Here is a 19,565-nt window from a genome sequence, read left to right on the forward strand (position 1 = left end):
ATCCTCTGGCCCCGGGGCTCAAACCGCCCCGGAGAGCGCCCCCTGCTGGTGCCCTCTCTGCCCCCCCCCCCCCCCCCCCCCCCCGGTGGAGGAGCTCTGCGCTTGCCTCTAAGGAACCTAGACATTATCTGCTCTGCGGACACACAAAATTGCATCTGAAACGTTGGAAATCAAATCAAGCTCAACTTGTAATGGGGAGAAAGCATTTGTTAAACAATAGCCATATGCTATTTTCTGTACAAATAAATTTACTTCTAGGAAACGGACATGTCTCGCTGAAGACAACTCGAAGGATGGTGGTAGGTTTCTGTGCTGTTGTGTTGCGTGCACAGGCATGTGTACGGGCGTGGGCATGACGAACACTGTCCTTTATATGAGATACGTCCAGATACATGGAAAAATGGGTGTCTCTGGTCTTCGTACATATCCCAACCGAACTGTTCCTTTGCGGAGTGAGCTACAGTGCCGGGAGTCAGTCCACATCTTCCTTCCCATCGGAAAAGAAACATTACATCCTGAGAACACTGATGACAAGGGGACCCAAAGCCGTCTCAGAACAGTGAACAGACAAACCACAGCCCAGCCTCTATAATCTCCATGAAAATGCGACAGCCAGCCGGGGAGACCACCTATGGCTGACCTGCCCAGTTCAGGACTCAGCGGGTCAGCGGTGTGCGAGGCAGCCGCGTGCGGGGACGTGTGCGTGACTGACACCCTCACAGGAACACCCACAGCTCCACCAGCCTGGGACACATGTTCTGAAAACCACTTGGATTCGCGTGGGGGGTCAGGAGGGCCAGGGTGACTAATGTCCATGAACCGGGACAGACTCCCGCAGCACTCAGGATTTCCGCCTTCTGTAGCCGAGGCATTTTCAGACTTAAAATCACTACCATCAGGGCACCTGGGTGGCTCAGTGGGTTAAAGTCTCTGCCTTCGGCTCATGTCATGATCCCAGGGTCCTGGGATTGAGCCCCGCATCGGGCTTTCTGCTCAGCAGGAAGCCTGCTTCCTCCTCTCTCTCTGCCTGCCTCTCTGCCTACTTGTGATCTCTGTCTGTCAAATAAATAAATAAAATCTTAAAAAAAAAATCACGACCATCAATTTATCTCACCCTTTTTTTCTTTTGCAAAAAGTGCCAATTGACAGTGAGATTGCTTATCTGGTCAGCGAGCCGGCCACACACAGGATGAAGGAGCAGGGAGGGGCCCCGAGATGCAGGCCCGTCTCCAGGACACAGTGCTAGCGGCACGTCGGGTTAAATGGTTGCTTGAAAATTCAGCCGTCGGGGGAGTCACATCTCGGTGGCAACCCCGAGAGTGGACTTGACGTGCGAGTCGTGAAGACCCCGGAGGGGAGCGTTCATCAACACTGCGTGTACGAGATGCGTAATAACCCACACGTCCACACGGCGGGGCCGAAAGGCGAGTCGACTGCGGATATTTGCTTCCGTCCGAGTCGCGCTGGGGAGTGTCTCACTGTGTTCCTAGTGGTGACATGAAGACCTGCAGCCGCTCTCTGTCCCAGGAGCGACCCAGCTGTTGACCGCTGAGGCTGTCATCTGATTCTGGGACATTCACAGGCATGGGGCTTACTGCCGTAGGAGCAGAGCACCGGTCTCGCTGGAGGGCCGCAGACGACTGGCTCACTCCCCCGGGACAGAGCAGCACAGTCACCCGAGGTGAGGGCAAACCGCACCTTGGGGCTCTCCCAACACCAGCCCTCCCCGCCGAACTGCAAGTCTGGGGTGAGCAGCCCCTCTCAACTTGCCTGGAGGGCACCTGGGGGCATGGGGTAGGTCACAGTCCCCAGAGACTCTGACCATCCTGTTCCTTGAGTGCGGCTCTGGCGGATGTGGGGGAACGGTTTTCAGTGTCGGAGGCATCGGCTCAGAGAAGCTGAGCTTGGAGGGCGTCGCCTGGTGATGGCCACAGTTCCTGAAGGCAGGAAAAGAAATGTCCGATGCCATCAAATATCCAGGCTCCCTCCGTTCCTCAGCTGCCTGCAAGTCGGACATCCTCGGGGATTAAGGGAATCGGACACTAAGATGCACGCTTCCCCGGGGTGGGGGCATGGGGTTTGATAAACTCCCCCATGCAAACGGCAGAATAAAGATGAATGTGCCCACAGACAGCCCTGCCCTCCGGAGCTCAGCACACAAACAAAATAAAGCCGCTGCTAGGGGGTGTCCGCTCGGGAGAACGGGCACCTGCTCCGGCCAAGACAGCACAGTGATAGGGCTCACGACAGCCGCCGGGCGAGCAGCCCACGCTCCCGCCAGCCCGTGAGGGGACCAACAAGTCAGGGGCTGTCCCAAAGACGGAGTGCAGCGCGAACACTCGCCCGCACTTGGACAGACCTTAAAGGCAGCGTGTTCCGTGAGAGGAGCCAGTCACGAAGGCCACAAGCATCACGTCAGCAAAGCCGCAGAGAGAGATGAGTGGTCCCGGGGGCTGGATGCGGGGTGGGGGCGGGGAGAGCTGCCAAGGGCCGACATTTTCTCTGGGGTGACAGCGAGCTCCGTTAGATTCGAGTGGGCGTGGCCAGCTCTGTGAACAGACTAGAACCATTGGTTTGCCTAATTAAAACAGGTGAACGTTATGGTACATAAATATGTCTCCATCACTCCGTCGAAAACGAAAGCAATTAGGGAAGTCTCCATTTTACTGTGGCGTTGCCTCAGTGTAACTTTTCAACAAGACAGAAAAGAAATCAGACAATGAAGGGCCTATGCTCAGGTTTTTAAGGCAACTGAAAGAAATTAAGACTTGTTGAGTGTTTGATTCTGAATCCCGGCAAATTAGCTCGTGATTCCATATCTACCAGAATACCTCTGCGTCATGCAATGAAATAATTACATCTATTACTTGTCAGAAGATGATTCTGAGCAAAAATTATAGTCACAGGACTGCTGAAAACAACTAAAAAGCCAGAATTCTAACAATTTTCTAAAATGTGGCCACCAAACAGATGGTAAGAAGGACGCTGTCGGTTTGAGACTAAAGATCTGGCTTCTCGGATTTGAACTCCTTTGTCTCTCTTTGGAAACACACTCTTTCCACCAAAAATCCCCTTGCAGGGCCTCACGCTGGTGAGAAGGGGCTCCCGAGTCTCCCCTGTTGGGGAGTCCCCCACCTGGAAGTGCTGTGTGACCTGCCTCCGGGGCGTTCTGGGGTTGACACGGTGGTGGGGGCAAGGCAGGGACACATCATAGCGACCGTGTTTAGGACCTTTGGTGAAGGGGGGTGCGGGGGAAAAAATGGGGCCTGATGACTTCAGGAGGTGGGGAGGAGGGAGACAGTGTCCTCATGACGAAACCACTGTGTCACTGACTTCATCCCCCGAGTCGCTGTCCCACAGGTATGACAGTCTGCAGATGACAGATGTCCGCAGCGAGGCCCAAGGAGGTCAGAGCAGAAGACACCCATCTACTAAGCCAGAGGATCCAAAGCCCGTTGAAAAGCGATGTCCAGGAGGCAGGGTGTCCCCTGTTTGGTCCGCTGCTGTCCCCTGCACTCCCCCGAGATACAGGATGGAGAATGTCCCAGTCTGGATCCCTGTCACACACGAAGGAAGAAAACACTGGTCTGTTTTCTGTCTTTGAGGGTCCGAGTACGGGAAGGAGGCCAGTGTGGCCGGAAGTTATGCCAGATGGCCTGACAGGAGTATTTTGCCCATTCGAGGAAGTCGGGGCTCCGATTTGTGCACCTTCAGGAAAGGGTCACTTCTGTTGTCCCACTGGTTCCGCACCCCATCACTTCTGGTCAGACGTCACCCCATGCAGATGTCACCGGGGAACCCCTGACCACCGTTGACTCCCCGGGGAATGCCCATTCCTGTAGCCAAGGAGACAAGGACAGTTTCGGGTTTTCCTGAGCGTGGACATTATCACTGCTGATGCCTAAACAGGGTGACCGCAGCAACGACAGAATGGACGTGTTTTCATCGAGCAATTCTACCCCCCATTCTTGTCCTCTCTTGACTCGGAGTAGCGACATGTCCCCAGAGCACTACGGCTCCACGGAAGCAAGATTCCCCAACTTGCCAACTGCTGATTCATCGGGCCATAGCTGGCAAGAACTTTCTCTCCTGGCTCGAGGATCTTGCTGAGGAGAGAAGCAGTTACAAAAATAAAGCCTCGAAAACTCACATAATTTTTGAAAATAAACTAGGGTTCTGACACACAAAACTAGCATATTCTACGCATATTTTAAATGTCAAATTGCATACTTCCCTGCTTCATAAGCTTCGCCGGAGCTGGCTGCCAGCTCCCGGGTCCTTCCCTGCACACTCGTGACTGGCCCCCAGCTGCACGGGCTGCCCAGGGGAAGGTTCGTGTCAATGCTTAGAAAAGGCCCCGTTTGAGGAGTCTATGCCGAGTGTGTACAGCGCATCCCAGGGAGAGCTCCTTGAGGGAGTCGACATGCTGCCGACTGCCCCAGGCATGGAAACCTTGAGGACCATCTCCCGGCAGCCAGGGAGCGCGCACACAGGCCGTGACTGTGTTCCTAGCATCCAAGCCCCTGGTCTCCGCTCCCCTAATCTGCAGGGCGGCCTAGGGTTCCCCAGTTTCCTCTTTGCTCTTGTGCTTCCCATCCTCACCCCTACGCAATCACAGATACTCCTCTCTCTTTCAGTTTTGATGGAAGCGAGGAGGAACGACTTGGGGGACGACGGCACCCCTGCACGATGAGGCGGATTCCTGTGTAGGGGAGAAGCCGGGACCAGAACCTGCTGTGCAGGGGAAAAGCCCACGTCCTTCAGGTCAGATGTGCGGTTCTTGCCCAGCAGAAGCAGCCGGGACGCCGCCGCTGCACGCCGCGGACCTCAGAGCGCCGCTATCGCCATCGCACCGAGATGCGAAAGGGCTTCGGTCTTCCGTACGGGCCACAGCGGCCTGCGGCAAAGCGGCCGGGCAGCCCTCCAGCCGCACGCCTGCACAGCTGCAGAGCTCGCGTGTCACGCGCCGACCGCGAGGCCCCACGGCCCGCCCGCCGTGCCCGCACACACACAGACAGACCTCCACCCACGGCCTCTGAACCAGCTCGGGGGGACGCGGGAGCCACCTGACACCCGCCCCCACGCGGCGCGCGAGCCCGTGTGAACGTGTCCGCGCGCGTGCGGCGTGCAGCAGGTTCCATGCCACTGTGACTGGGGCCACATTCCAGAAAGACGGACAGATCTCGTCCTAAGACTCCCCCAAGATCACACAGCATTCTTGGGGTCCCTGTTGTGGTCACCTCACAGAGGTGCCCGTCACCCTTGTCTCTCCACCTGTGGTAGGCCACGCTCTGACACGGTATCACACTCCAGATATGGGACCGTGAGATGTGACACCTGCTCATGTCTTTGGCTCTTCACAAAGCTCCCAGGAAAAAGAAACGGAACATTAAGACACGGTTTCTTGAAGTAACTTTAAAAACGTTTCAGCTAGGGGCGCCTGGGTGGCTCAGAGGGTTAAAGCCTCTGCCTTCGGCTCAGGTCATGATCTCAGGGTCCTGGGATCGAGCCCCGCATCGGGCTCTCTGCTTGGCTGGGAGCCTGCTTCCTCCTCTCTCTCTCTCTCTGCCTGCCTCTCTGCCTACTTGTAATCTCTGTCAAATAAATAAATCTTTAAAAAAAAAAAAAAAAAAAACGTTTCAGCTAGAGGCAGGGTTAAGAACCCCCCTTGGTGTTAGATAGGGAGAAAGGTAGGAGTGCCTTCCTACGTCCACTTTATATAATTTGGAAAGTCTTGAAATAAAAATGGCCCGAATGCACGGAGTCCACCGAACAAAACATTCCAGTTAGGATGTGGCTGAATGACCTCGACTTCACTAGCTGGTGAAGAACACACTCGAGTCTGTAGCCCTCCGACCTCCCAGAAGCATGCGTCTCTAACGGCCTGCGACCTCCACAATGCTCGAGTCTCTAACGGCCTCTGCCCTCCAGAATGCTCGAGTCTCTAACGGCCTCTGAGCTCCGGAGCAAGAACCTCAAACCTCCGGGACCGTGCCCCATTCATCACCTCGATTAGCAGTGCGCCTGCCCCCACCGTCACTGGTACAGGAAGTCACCTGCCAGCCAGCCGTGGGACGGCTTCTCTGGATCCAGACACGGATGGGGAGGTTTGGGAGGCCCAGCAGGGACACTCCACTCAGAGCAGGAAGCCTGGCCTGAAGCAAGGACCTGCCTTTCATTCGACCCTCTAGTGGCCACGGGCCAGGGAGCTGCAGGGCAGACGGTGAGGACAGGAAAACGCACAGCCCTCCTGGCATGACACGTCGCAGCTCCAAGGAGAAAACCGGGCGCAATGCAACTGCAAAGCGGAGTTCGGTCACGGCCGCAGTGTGGACAGGAGCGGGGTCAGGCTGCGTGATGGGAAGGGACAGCTGGGAGTCCGGCCGTATCTGGCCCGCGGCACTGCTAAACCCAGAGTGCACTGTGCTGTTTTATTTTCCTTCCTAAACACGTCATTTCTCCAGTTAAAAACATATCGACAGTATCGCCCTTGGCGGAGGTGAGGAAGCGGTTAGGCTGCCCTGTACGGATTCACGGAGGAGACACGCAGCCCTTCCCTCAGCAGGAGGGGCGGATGGAGGGTGACGGCCACCCCGAGCCACAGGAGCCTGCACAGGTGTGCGCCAGCGCCGCTCTGCCTGCCGGCGGGTCCCGTCCGTGGCCCCAGGCGTCTGGACCTGGTCCCGGGGGCGGAGGCTTCGGGAGGGGGAGGTCCACCGCCGCCCTGTGGCCCCCGAGCTCACTGCGAGTTCTGCCGGCGCGTGGGGCGGAGTGGGCAGCAGCAGCTTGACTTAGGGAGCAACGTGGCGCGGTCAAATGGGAGCCCGGGGCGGCCGGCTCCGCAGGGCAGCGGGTCCCATGAGGGGGTCCACGCAGGGAGGGTCATGCCTCCCTCGGCCTCAAGCCGGGGCCATTGCTGGCCGCTGGCCGAAGCCCATCACAGCTGCCATTTGTGCGTTTGTAAGGTCTGTGTTCCCTCTTTGTTCTGGAAGTCTTTCAGTGTCCTATTGTGGCCTGGATGGCCTCAAGTGACTCCGAGCCACCGTTTCAGGGTGAAGGCCGGGCCCGGCGGGCTCAGCGTGGGCAGCACCGTCAGGCCTCTGTGACTCCGGATGCCCGGCAGGCTCGTCGCTCCCCCCTGGAGCCAGCCTCCGTGGGACCAGAGTCCCCTCAGGGGACGGGCTCTGCCAATGCAGGTTCCCGCAGGCACCCCCGGTGCGGTCTGCAAAATTTCCGTTTTTACGAAAATGCTGGAGTGAAGGCAGTCTTAGCAATTCCTAATGTCAAAGGACAGAAGAGACGCACAGGGTTTCAGAGATATTTTGTCCGTGGGAAGAACGCTTACCCACATCAGCCTGCGTCCACGCACCCGCGTCCACGCACCCACGCCCACGCACTCACGCCCACGCCCACGTGACACGTGCCCACGCCCATGCCCACGCCCACGCACATGCACTCACGGCACCGGGAGCACGTGCGCCCCGTTCTGATGCACATGGCTTCAGCACCGTCACTTGCACGGCAGCGGCCCCGAGCAGAGCTTCCCACCAGGAAATGGCTCAGGCTGCGGACAAGCCGTCTGGGTGGCTCCCTGAACAGGACGGTCTGCAAGTCTGCCTCAGAGGAGAGGAGAGGACAGGGCGGCAGGGGGAGGCGGGGGGTCCTCGGATCACGGTACAGTCACCAAATGCTTGGCACGGAGACAGCGGCCACGTGGGGCTCCCCTTCCACTGGTGCCGGGGGGTGCAGACAACACGCAGTGGCTCACGGCGGGAGCCAAACTCCCGGCAGCGGGAGGCAGCATGTCCCCATCCTGGCTCCCCTCCTCTTGGCCAGAGATGATCACGAGCCGGGCCTGTGGGCTGGGGTCACGGGACCATTTCTGGCCCATCGAGCCGCAGTGGAAGTGAAGGACACCGTCGTCCTGCAGGGTGTCTCACCCCCTGGCTGCCAACGCCCGTGCACCCCCTGCCCCGCGGCAGCAGCCTGGGTCCCTGAGTCACTGCTGAGGGAGACCTGCCTGACCTTGCTGGACTGTGACAGCGAGCTGGACACGGAGCTCTGAGTCTCTGGTGCCTGTTTGGCGGGCCGGCGCCGTCCTCCTCTGCGAACACAGCTCTTTCCTCAGTGGGCTGGTCCGGAGAGATCGCCCCGAGGAGACATTTGGGCACAAACTGGAAGGGGTGGCAGGCTTGCCACCCAGATGTCTGGGGAAGAGTGTTCCAGAAGGAGGACACAGCCTGTGCAAAGGCCTGGTGCTGCAGGAAGAGAGAGCAGGTGGGCGAGGGAGACGGGAGTGCAGGAGGTGCCATCAGAGGATCCCAGGGACCCACGGACGTGGCAAGGGTGGCGCGGCTCTGGGCGGAGAGGGGTGTGCACTGGGCTGTGCTCTGCGATGGTCTGGAGACGAGGCTGGGCGCAAGGGCGGAGGTCTGGATGGAAGCAGGAGCCAGACGGGGCTCCTGGAATCATCCAGGTGAGTGCCGGTGGGGACGTGGACCACCGTGGCGTGTGGGTCCGTGGGTGAGTGCCTATTCCATGAGACAGACAAGCCTGCTAGGTCCCCGGAGCGTTAGAGACGAGCGCCGCCCCTGGAAGAAGCCCGGCAACTCCCCTCCCTGCGGCCCACGTGGTGGAGCACAGAGAGGCTCCGAGGCCTGCCGGACAGGTCAGCCGTCTCTGGACGCTGGCCTTTATCGCCTCTCCCAGCACCCACACATACTGTTAATATCCTGTTTCTCTGCAGACTATTCGAGGCAGGAAGGGTTGCCCTGGAGAGGCCAGACGTTCCGGGACGGGCCTGTCTGGGTGGAGACAGCGGGTGGCCGTGCACACGGCCCTGCCTCCTTCCCAGTAAGCTCCGGCCACGGCGACTTCTCTTGATGGCGTGTACTCCTCACAACGACCCAGACGTCGGCTGCCGGCACCCCCACTTGCACGGGACACCGGGCCTGGTTGTCCTCCCAGGGGTCTGGAGTCCACACGCCGAGTTACTTGGGGATACGGCCTCACCGAAGTAACCGAGGGCCGGGACGTTTGTCCAACAGCTCATGGTGGGGGCGGGGGGGGTTGCTGCCCCATAGAGCCAGACCTCCCACGGCCCGAGCACCCACACTCACCTCAGGGCCCTCGGGCACTGGCCCCGTCCCCCCTGGGCCACCTGCCGGGTAGCAGCTACTCCAGAAAGGAGTCGCCACCAGAAAGCAAAGAGCAGCACCCCCCAGGGGGCTGCCTGGGAACTACAAGGAGGCGGTGCAAACCCTGGCAGGTGGGTGTGGGTTTCAAAGATCACAAAGTCGCAATTCACAGGCAGAAGCGGGAGTAATATGTCGCCTGTTGTGACGCTGTTTTAACGGATCTGCCAAACACAGACATGAAAGCTGCTTCTGTCCTCCAAGGGCCCCCCCTCCGCGGTGTCCGGGGGGGCGTGCAGGGGAGGGCCTGGAGCAGGAGCTTCGGTCTGGTCTCTGTGGCCTCCGGCCTCTGTCCTGGTCCGCAGACGCGCATCTCTACGTGGTGGGGAGGCGTCAGACCAGTGGCTGTGACTCTGCGATTTCTATCTGCCCCAAAGACACACTCCATATTGATTCTGCCGCTGGCCTGGATGTGAACGACCGCTCGGGCAGCAATCAAGCCGTCATTAGCAATAAATTAAAGTCAGCATCCACGAGTCCCAAGAGCAGGCCGCCGACAGCCATCCTCGGAGGGCGCTGATGACCCTGACAGAGGGACGGTTAACGCGCGGTCCACGGGAAAGCACAGGGTGAGCGGCTGGCCTTCAGTTATTACGGAGGGGAGACAGGATTTTGTATCATCATGACTGTTTCTTACTAATCTTGTAGCTTAGTCTAGTAATCAGGATTGATCAAATAGAAATAATATCGGAAACAGCATCTCAAAAAGATTTCCTCATGGAAAGGTCCTGGAAACAAAAAAAGCCAAGTTTTTTTTCTCAGTGCTGCATGAAAACTCCTGGGGGTCTGTCTGTGGCAGAGAGTACTTTCCAGACGTGGCAGAACAGTTCCTCCCGCCGCACGCGTCCTTACGGGTCCTCCCCATCCAGAGGGCGCCCGCACCCCGGTCCCTGGCAGGGTTCAAGGGGTGTGCACGGGCCACGCACGGCAACGACGAGGTGAGGCCACAGGTGGGACATGTGCCAGGGTGGGAAGCAGCTCATTGCCCAGGTTACTGTAATTCCCCTGTGACACTCGTCCCCACAGCTGCCAGGAAAGTGCCCTGTGGTGACTGACACCACACGGTCGTCTGTGATAAAACCCGAAACGGGAGAAAAGATCTTACAACTGGCTAAACACAGCTGGGCATCCTTGGACGAACACACGCAGACCCCTTCTGCCGGTCCCCGTGGGGCACAGGGGCAGGGCTGCCCTACAGGTGCACATTTGCAAACGTGCTCGTCTACTCTGGGAGGTTCTCTCATCTCCCCTGCTTACCTGGGAGGAGACCAAGACGCGAGAGATGAGGCACGGGCAGAAGGAACCGCTAACACGCAGCTGCACTGCCTCCCACGTACAAGGAGACGTTAAACACACGGACTCGGTCTTCTTTTCCACCGGAGCGGCTGGGACGCTCCAGCTCCACCGCGAAGTTCAACTATTAGCAACCGCCGTATGGTTCACGTGTGTGGTCTTCCTGACTCGACCTCGACTGTATGCTTTCCCTGTTTTACTGTCTGCGTGTTCGCGTGAGCTAAGAGCTTTGTGAGAGGAAGGCACTCATATACACACGTGTGTACTTAAGAGACTGCCCTTGTATGAGCGTCAGGGTTGACCGAACGCTTTCTTGCTGAACGCTACACATAGGTAATTCCATCCGTCATTTGAGCGCTGAGTGGGTGAAGGTTGTCCCTGTGAAGCTCCACAGGAGTCTGTCGCTACAGGCCGCGTGCCCTCACTTAGCCAGGGGCACCGTTACGCACCGGGGCAGGGAGGCGATGTTCCCGTGACCCTGGGGTCCTGCAGCTGGGACCGAGCTCAGCAGATGTGCTGGGCGCTCATCCCTTCTGCTCTGACTCTGGAGCCATACTCATCTGGAAAGAGCAGGGGTGCCCTCTTTTGGGGATTTTGCTCCTTTGTCCCTCTAATTTAGGGACAGGCTTCTGCTGACCTCAACTGTCTCTCACCTGCCCTTGTTTTGTGGCTCACGGACTCTGGACGGGGGGACGGCGACCGCCTGCCCTCCTTGCTGTCTGCTTTTCAAATGACAAGGATCGTGTACGACACACGTGTGGGTGTGTGGCAGGGAAAAAAAAAGCCCGATAACTGGCCAACCACAAAATGACCTGGTTCCCCAAAGCTCAGACAACACACAGCTCTCTAGGCTACCGTGTTTTCTTCCTTTTTGGGTAACCAGGCAGACAGTCCTGAGCACAACCACACCTGTCAGGAAAAAACACTACAGAGGAGACGCAGAAGTGTGCTCGAATGAGTGAGTCGTTTAGATGAAGAACAATCCTGCACTGGGATTTTCCCATGAAATGAAAAGGTAAAAGTCTTCAGGGCATTGCTAAGCACACGGCTGGCTCTGGCCTTCTCCGAGGCTGGGGAAGCGTGGCGGGTCTCAGCTGTGCGCTCTGTGACTGTCCGCCGGCAGTTCCAGTGGTCTGCCCTGGCCGTGACCTCCCGGCCCCTCTGACTCCGTCCCTCAGCCGGGACTCTGACCACCTGTGGGACGACAGTCTTTCCTGACATTCGCAGAGACCTTGAGGGCCTGGATCCTGTAGAGATGTGTCAGGAAAAGGATAAGGTCCATTCGTCCGACGCGCGAACAACGCGATTGCCAGGAGCTTGAAGACGATTGCCACCTGGTTGCTAATGACTCGGGGTTCATAGAACATCACGAGGCATAGGGGTTTTTTATGGTACCTGGGGAACTTCTGTCTAGTCGGGGAAGTGGGAGGCGCTGCTGACTTCATCTGGAGTGGCATTTGCACAACACTTCATCATTTAAAAAAAGCTCAGACACATTTTCCAAGATTAGGCCACCACGATCGACAGCCAAGATTCACTGAGCAGCTTTTCCCCTCGTCACTCTGCCCCTTTAGACTGGGGTTTCTCTGGATTCCAGGAAAGCATCAGCAGCGGGGGATTATCGCAAGTTCAAGAACAGATGCCCGCAGCCCCGCAGGAGCTCCTGGCCTGTGTTAGTCAGGCCTCCGCGGCAGCCGGCCACGCTCGCTCAGGGTCACGTGCTGTTAGCTGGCCCACACCTCACGCCTCCCCTCTTCTGTGACTCAGCCCGGATTCAGGGTCAGCTGCCCGTGTTGTGAAGGTGACCATTAGGGATTGTTTCCTGACCGCGTGAGGGCTGCGCACAACGCCCCCCACGTAAGCGTGCCCAGTGCTCTCGCCGGGGAAGTCACAGGAAACTACCCAGGCGGCGTCTGCGTGTGCCGCTATGCCCCTCCTCCTATGGCCTCTGCATTTTCAATACTGATGACAGATTCACAGATTACTCGTGTGACAAACCCAGGCTCGTGCCAAGACGGAAACGGGAGCACCGTCACCCGTACACACGGCTCCGTCCCCAGACTGAGTATCCGCTGAGAGGGCCAGAGAGGGCTGCCTTCGGAAAATCAAACCCTGCTTGTGCCGACTTAGGAAACACGTATCACAGGAGACCCTTCTTGCCTGACACTATGTCACAAGTGTGTATGCACGCGTGTGCAGAGTGTGTCTAAAAGGAACAGGGGGACAGACACTGTTGTGAACATCCTGAACGCACGTAACCAGGGGAATGATGAGGACGTTGATGTTTGCTTTAAAATACGTAAGCTTAGCCAGCATCCTCCTAGAAGTTACTCTTGTCATTACAGGAAACCTAGAACTGGACGTTTTTATTCTGTCGTTTGCTTTTATGTGTTTAATATACATCTGAGTTGGAGTATGGGAGCAGAGAGGTCGTCTAGAGAAAGAGCCTTGCAGATGGACTTACGATGGAAATCACCGTTTAGTTCTGCAGACCGCCTTCCCTCTGCATTCAGAGCACCTGCGGTGGCGTCTGGCCTCATGTACTGGCCTCTTCTCCCCTCTGGTCCTCCGGCCTTGAGGGATGGGGGCCCCACTACGGGGAGGCAGCAGACGACGCTCGGGCATCACCCTCCCCTGTCCCCCCGCCCCCCCGGCCGACCAAGTTCTCGGAAAACCAACGTGCAGCAGGTGTGACCGGCCGAATGCCGATCCTCTTGCACGGACCCCACTGGTTTCCACAAACTGGTCTGCATCGTTTTCAGCCTCTGCGCCTCTGGGCTATGCTGACTTCCACGACGGTTCAAGATGTCAAGGGAGTGGGCAGTGGTGCTTCTGTCATTACTGCCGTTTACCCAGGACGGAGTCACAGAAGAGAAGGGATTTTGAAAAACAGCAAACAAATCAGAGATAGGAAAGTGGGACGGCGTTTCCTGCCAGGGAACTGAAAGTACCGAGAAACCCTTTACTCAAGTAAGCAGCGACCAGGCTAGGGAGTGTGGCGAGGACGCCTGTCTGCCGTGGGCGTCATAATTGGCAGGCACGAGACACTGCCCAAGGGACACTCCCTTTGGTAGCCAGAAAACCGCTCCCTTTCCCTCTGATAGGCCAGCGAGCCCCCTGGGTCTGGGCACGCTCCAAGCTGCCCCTTTGTTCCTACAGCTTTGGGGGTTCTTGGAGGAGAACAGAGCACGGCACACGGCAGATGTGGGTGGCGTCTCGCTCATCCGTGTGATCGTGGCGAGTCATGGCGCACCACGGTCCCTTGGGAAAGGTAATTCTCTTAATGTTAACATCAAACGAGAAGGCATTCGTTCTTTCTCGGAGGGGAGGGGAGCAGAAATGCTGATGAGTCGTGCCTGCCAGCAGGCTCCACACAACAGTAAACTGTTATAGAAAACGGTTATTTTCAAGACCTCCTGAGTCATTCTTTGTGGTCGAAATATCTGGGCTCTGGGACAGTCTCACTTCCTGTTCATTCTGTTTTATAGGCCCCGTTAGGTTTTCCACCCACAGTGGTCAAATAAGTAGAGAAATACTGTACAGCTCGGCTACACCTGGGAAGTCTCTGGAGTCACGTACAAGATGGCACAAAGCGCAGGAACAAGAAGTAGATGGCACCAGCTGTCACTGGCCACCTGCGCAGTCACGTCGGGGAGGACAGATGGCGGGAGGCCGACCAAGGGGACTTACCCATATTCCTGTGGCCTCTGCATTTGCAATACTGAGAACAGATTCACAGATTACTCATGGGACTAAAAACTTAAAACTTTCCCCAAACGCGTGCATCTGTGCCCAAGAAGCCCCGGCCTCCGATTTCCAGGTCACATACCGAACACCTCGTTGTCTTCTGAGGCCTCCCGGGAGAGCTGGCGGATGTCCCTCTTCTTGTCAGACTCTCCTGCGCTGCTCTCTCCCTCCTGGAAACAAAACAGAACAAGACCCTCTCTTGAGATCTGGACGTTTGTCAACGAGATGGTTGCGATGCCCGTTTTTATAAAATTCGCAGTAAATCACCGTCCCCTGCTCATCGTCCGGCTGTGAGGGTCTCTGGGTTCGGGTGGGCTTTCTGCAGAGGCTTAGCTCCCGCCTCTTTTCTCTGCCTGGGCTGCAAGTGCTCTCTGGGGCCAGTGGATATATTTTCGTACAGAAGAAACGGAGGAGCACTGGGAATAAAGTGCATCGTCTGGTCATCATGCGTGTGTTCTGGGAGCCCAACCGCCGGGTCCCTGTTTGGGGTGCAGGGGATGGACGCACGGGAAGGTGCTGACTCTGAACCGGCCTTCCTCAAATTCCAGTCTCGGCTGCCTGGAGCCAGGCAGGGCAGCCCTGGTGCCAGAAGGGGCCCTTTCGGGGGCAGAAATCCGTGCTGATGTCCCCGCAGTGCCCGGAGGCCACAGAGGAGGGGTCAGGTGCCAGCAGCGGGGCTGGGCTGCCCTCCGGCCTCCCTTCTCCTCTATCACGGAGCCCTACCGGCTGCACCAGGCGCACATTCGTTTTAAGTTTATACTTTAAGGTTACAGAGTAGATAAAATTTTAGTTTCTTCCTATGTGTTTACTCAATTGTATCTCATTAGTGTGACAGGGAACGCAACTGCAAAAGGCCCTGCCCGGGGCACAGCGGAAAGGATGCCCTTTCCCTCTGCATGTCCCTGCCAACCGCTGAATGTCTGCACCCCCCCGCAGCTCTGCGCCCCCCGCATCTCCGCGCCCCCTGCATCTCCGCCCCTCCCCGCATCTCCGTGACCCCCCCGCATCTCCACGCCCCCCCGCATCTCCGCGACCCCCCCGCATCTCCACGGCCCCCCCGCATCTCCGCGACCCCCCCATCTCCGCCGCCCGGCACCCCCGTCGGGCCCCCCTGCGCTCTGCTCCGAGTCTTGCTTCGGTCTGGTAACACGGAACGCTCGCGGTGGTTCCACGCGGCCGCACAGCACCATCCGACCTGCCCTCGTGGCCACAGCGCGCCCCGCACTTTGGTTACTCCCATGAGCACTGCCACCAGGCTCCTGCCCGTGACCGTTGACCCGGTTTGTGATTTTCTCAGTTACGACCAGCCCCGCGGGAGCTCACGGGCCACAGGCGCAAGGGGACATGCCCAGATGCTGGCTCCCGTGGCCTCTCTCTGGCCTCCACCCTCTCTGAGTCACTTTTCCCAAGCCGCTCTCGTCGCCCGAGTCTGCAGCGAGGCCCGAGAGACAAGTATCCCTCCGCTGCACCTGCTGCTTCTGAAGCGCGGACGGCACCGTCACCAGGGCTGTAAGCTGGGGAGCCAGACTGCTTGGGAGTAAACTCCGGCTTGGCTGTTGTTTATTAGCTGCGTGACGTTGGACAAGTCACTTAACCTCTCTGTGTGCTTCGGTTCCCTTTTCTACAGAAGAGAGGAAATAGTGACATTGTACGGTTGCTGCGGTTGTAACAAGGTTAGGAAAGTTAGTACTTGCAAGCACGCTGGACATACCGGGCACACAGGAACTGCTCTGAGAGTGTTTGTTAAGTAAAAACGGAAACTCTGGGGGAAAAGGCGACAATCCTCCCTTCTGCCTTGGCCCCGGCACCTGGCTGCCTCCTCCCCTGGCTTTGGCCTGCTTGGCTTCCCCGCTGCCCTCCTTGAGGGACTCCCGTCCTTCGCTCTGGCAGATCTCTGGGAGGCTGGAGGGGGGCACGTGGCGCCAAGGGCCGGTGACAGCTGCAGGAAAGCTCCTGGGGCCAAGCCGGACTGGCACTATCTCGGGGACACTGCCCGCTCCGCGCTCCCCCCGGGCAGGGGGACCAGAACGCCTATGTGGGGGGTGGGCTGCGTGCAGGGAGAGAGATGCTCTTCATGAAACCAGCGGCTGGTCCCCTGAGCCAGGACTTCCCGTCTCTGTCCCCGCCCCTCCCTCCCAGGTCTCGGGGCTTTGAGTGGGGTTTGCTGCTTGCAACAGAAGCTGTCTCGCCAAGGAGTCGTCTCGTGAGGAAGCCGTAAATTGTGACTCCACCAGCAGAAAGTCTGATTCAGACCAAGACAGACTCCCGGGTAGGGACAAACACATGCAGGCAGCCAGCGGGTGGGAGGGAAGGCGAGGCCCAGGCGGCAGGGGACCCTGGTGGCCCTGGGGAGGCAGAGGCCAGCCCTCTGGATTCACAGCAGCAGGCCTTCTGCTCCCCGTCCCCCAGGTCCCTCTGGAAGCCTGAACGGATAACATCCCACCAGCCAACATTTGTAATCTTGTTCCCACGGGTCAATGCGAGCTGGTGTCCTGAGGCGCACTGATAATTAGCGCCGTCACCCGGAGCGGGGATGAGCCATCACCGGTTGGCCAGTAAACGAACTTGGTGTTTCCTGAGCTGCGATCCAGCGGTCTCACCAGTAACTGCTAACAGGCTAGCGTGCTCCGGGTCACAGCGACGGAAGACGTGACAGCGGGACAGGAATGAGACGGCATTTTCTAGCGTATTGACAACATGCAGGGAAAAGCAACTTCCAGTGTTGGGGATTCAGGGAAACAGGAATCTCCAGGAACTGGAATAAACGTTCACAGCCCCTTCCGTGGCACAGAGGACAACAGAACCAAGCTGACCCTCGGCCCGGAACAGCCCTCCCAGCCTCCTGCCCTCGGGCCAGGTGGGTCAGAGTGTGGGGGAAGGTATCTGGGAGCCAGGACCTCACCCTGCCTGGCCCCTGGCCACCTCCCTGCTCGGCCCCTCAGCTCCCCGCCCTCCTCCCCACTGCAGACACCCCGCAGACTCACTCCTCTCTCCCCACCACACTGCAAAGTGTCTGAGAACAGGGAGCTTGCCTTATAATCCTCTGTCCCTGGACCTCGCGGGCGCCTGACACCCAGCAGGTGCTGGAGGGAAAACCGCTCAATTGTTACGTTGAAAACGGGTCACTTCCGCTTCAGCAGGGGACGCCAAACATGGCTTACCATGTGTTTTTCCGTATCTCCCTATTCGGTTCTGGAGGAGAGCAGAACTTGAACAGAGAACACTTCTGGACCGACTGTCCCATCAGCTGGAGGTTCATGCCCCGTGTCCTGCTGTCACGCCCCGCTTTGAGGCTGACCTCAGTGTCCTATTCTTCACTTAGTACAAAACAAGGATTACTGGAGAAGTAGTGCCATACATTTTAGCTGCCATTTTATTCACCGCAGGTGCGTTTTTTCATGCATCAACATCTAAAATCAGGATGCCCCTCACGGTCCGTGGTGTCTTCCAGTAAGAAATGGCGACACCTTCCTTCCTGGGGTAAGATTCCCAAAAGTCTCAGAGATGAGAGCAAAAGCTTGATATTTAAAGTGAATCACCCCGCAGTCAGTGACTGGAGGTCAATGACACGGTCACACAACCTCGTCATCTCTGCACTACCCAAGCGCGGCGACGAGATGCCGGCACTGTCCGGCTGCACCCGGTGTGCACTGCTCCCCTGTAGCAAGCCCGCGTCCACCGTCTCTTCCTTGCAGGGGCCCCAGGGGGACGGGTGGATGCATGAGGACAGACGGGACCTCCTCCCACCTCCTGAGTGATGAGCCCGCAGAGTGTGCAGAAAGGACACGTTGCCCTGGGACATCCACTGACTAATTTCTGTCCAAATAAACAGTTTGCTCTGAGACCTGATGCCGCTGCTCTTCCACAAATATAAAGTACATCCTTACGTATGACACCTTCTCAGTAAACAAAATGCCCACAAGCAAAACAAACATAATCCAGGCGATGTGTGTCAAACATAATGGAATTTTCATGGTCAAGAATTAGGAGCTTCCTGTAAATGACAAAGCACAGAACACACAGATATGCCAAGAGGGTGAGTCCCCGTGACCGGGGACCCAGAGTGTCCCTGCCCCAATGTGTCCTGATTCTCAAATGTGTGTGTGACTGCCAGTGTCTAAACGTGCTTCAAGAAACTGTGGGACTCTCAGAACTCAGCTGTGGGAGTTTTACCTGGGTTGAGTTCCCTGACTGTTCTGTTCACTCACTCAGGTTCACGGCGCTGGAATGCAGTCCTCTTGGCGGACGTGGTTCACCTCCACCAGCCCCGACAACATCACAGTGCCGGGGGCCACACCTGGGGCTCTGCCTCACGCACCCGATGTGGGGAAGGCAGCAGCCGTTCTGCTCCTGGTCCAGTCTGGGGCTTCCTGGGACATGCCCGGGACCCGCCTGGCCCAGCACCTTCCCGGGAAGGCAGCTCTGTGAGCCGGGAGAGGGGTCGGCCGCATGGATGGAACCTGCCAGGGCTGGGGACGCGATGGGGGGAGTTTCACACAGCAGTGGTCGGCATCTCTGCCGGGTGACCCTCGGCCCAGGACCCCTGTGTTCCCCGCTGTGGGCTTCCCAGTCAGCAGAAAGACGTCACATGTCCTCACGCACTCAGAGTTGGTGACAAGGATCCATGGACAAAGGTCTCACGGCCTAGGACGGGACCATGTGCTGCGCGGGCAGGTGACCGAGCCTTCAGAAAGGGAGGGCGGCTGGGGACCGGGCCCGGGCGGGGCGGAGAGTGTGGTGATGCCCGGTCCGGGGCTCGGGATGCGGAGAACAGGCTGCGAGCAAGTCAGGGGCTGGCTGCCGGCGACCCAGCGCATCTGCAGGGAGCAGGGCGGACTCTGACGGAAACTTGTTCCCTTGCTCTCTTGTATTTTCTTTAAGAGGCAACACATTCTTTGGGCTCTCAGAATCCACCCAGGCCCCGTGCGGGCTGGCTGTGTAGACGTGCAGTTCCAGCCCTTCAAGCACATCTCAAAGAGGCAACTGCCACCAGACAGGGGCACCGAGCCGCCGCCGAGGTCCTGCCCGGCCACGCGGCCCAGGGACGAGTGGCTCTCCACAGACCAGTGCCCTCGGAGTGAGGACCAGATCACCACTGTCTCACGTGGGTGCAGAAATCCTGCTGTTCTCGTTACGGAGAGGGGGGTGACAGGCTGCGTTTGAGACCACGGACGTCCTGAAGTGTCCGCACAGGAAGATTCCCGTGTGTGTGTGTGTGTGTGTGTGTGTGAGTGAATGTGAGTGTGTGTGAATGTGAGATTGTGTGTGTGTGTGAATGTGAGATTGTGTGTGTGAATGTGAGAGAGACTGTGTGTGTGTGCGTGTGTGTGC

The 19,565-nt window shown here is 58.0% G+C and overlaps 1 protein-coding gene across 3 annotated transcripts in view; it reads right to left on the minus strand.

Moving 5' to 3' along the window:
* Window positions 1–19,565, minus strand: part of LOC123953817 (myelin basic protein) — a 102,192-nt gene that overhangs the window by 50,451 nt on the left and 32,176 nt on the right. The window contains exon 3 of one of the 3 annotated variants that reach the window (XM_046024224.1): window positions 14,317–14,404. The exons of the other annotated variants lie outside the window; for them this stretch is intronic. Within the exon in view, the coding sequence (XP_045880180.1) occupies window positions 14,317–14,404 (88 nt within the window). The remainder of the gene's footprint in view (window positions 1–14,316; window positions 14,405–19,565) is intronic. 3 annotated transcript variants of the gene reach the window in all.

This window comes from Meles meles, chromosome 12 (genome assembly GCF_922984935.1).
Source record: "Meles meles chromosome 12, mMelMel3.1 paternal haplotype, whole genome shotgun sequence".
NCBI lineage: Eukaryota > Metazoa > Chordata > Mammalia > Carnivora > Mustelidae > Meles > Meles meles.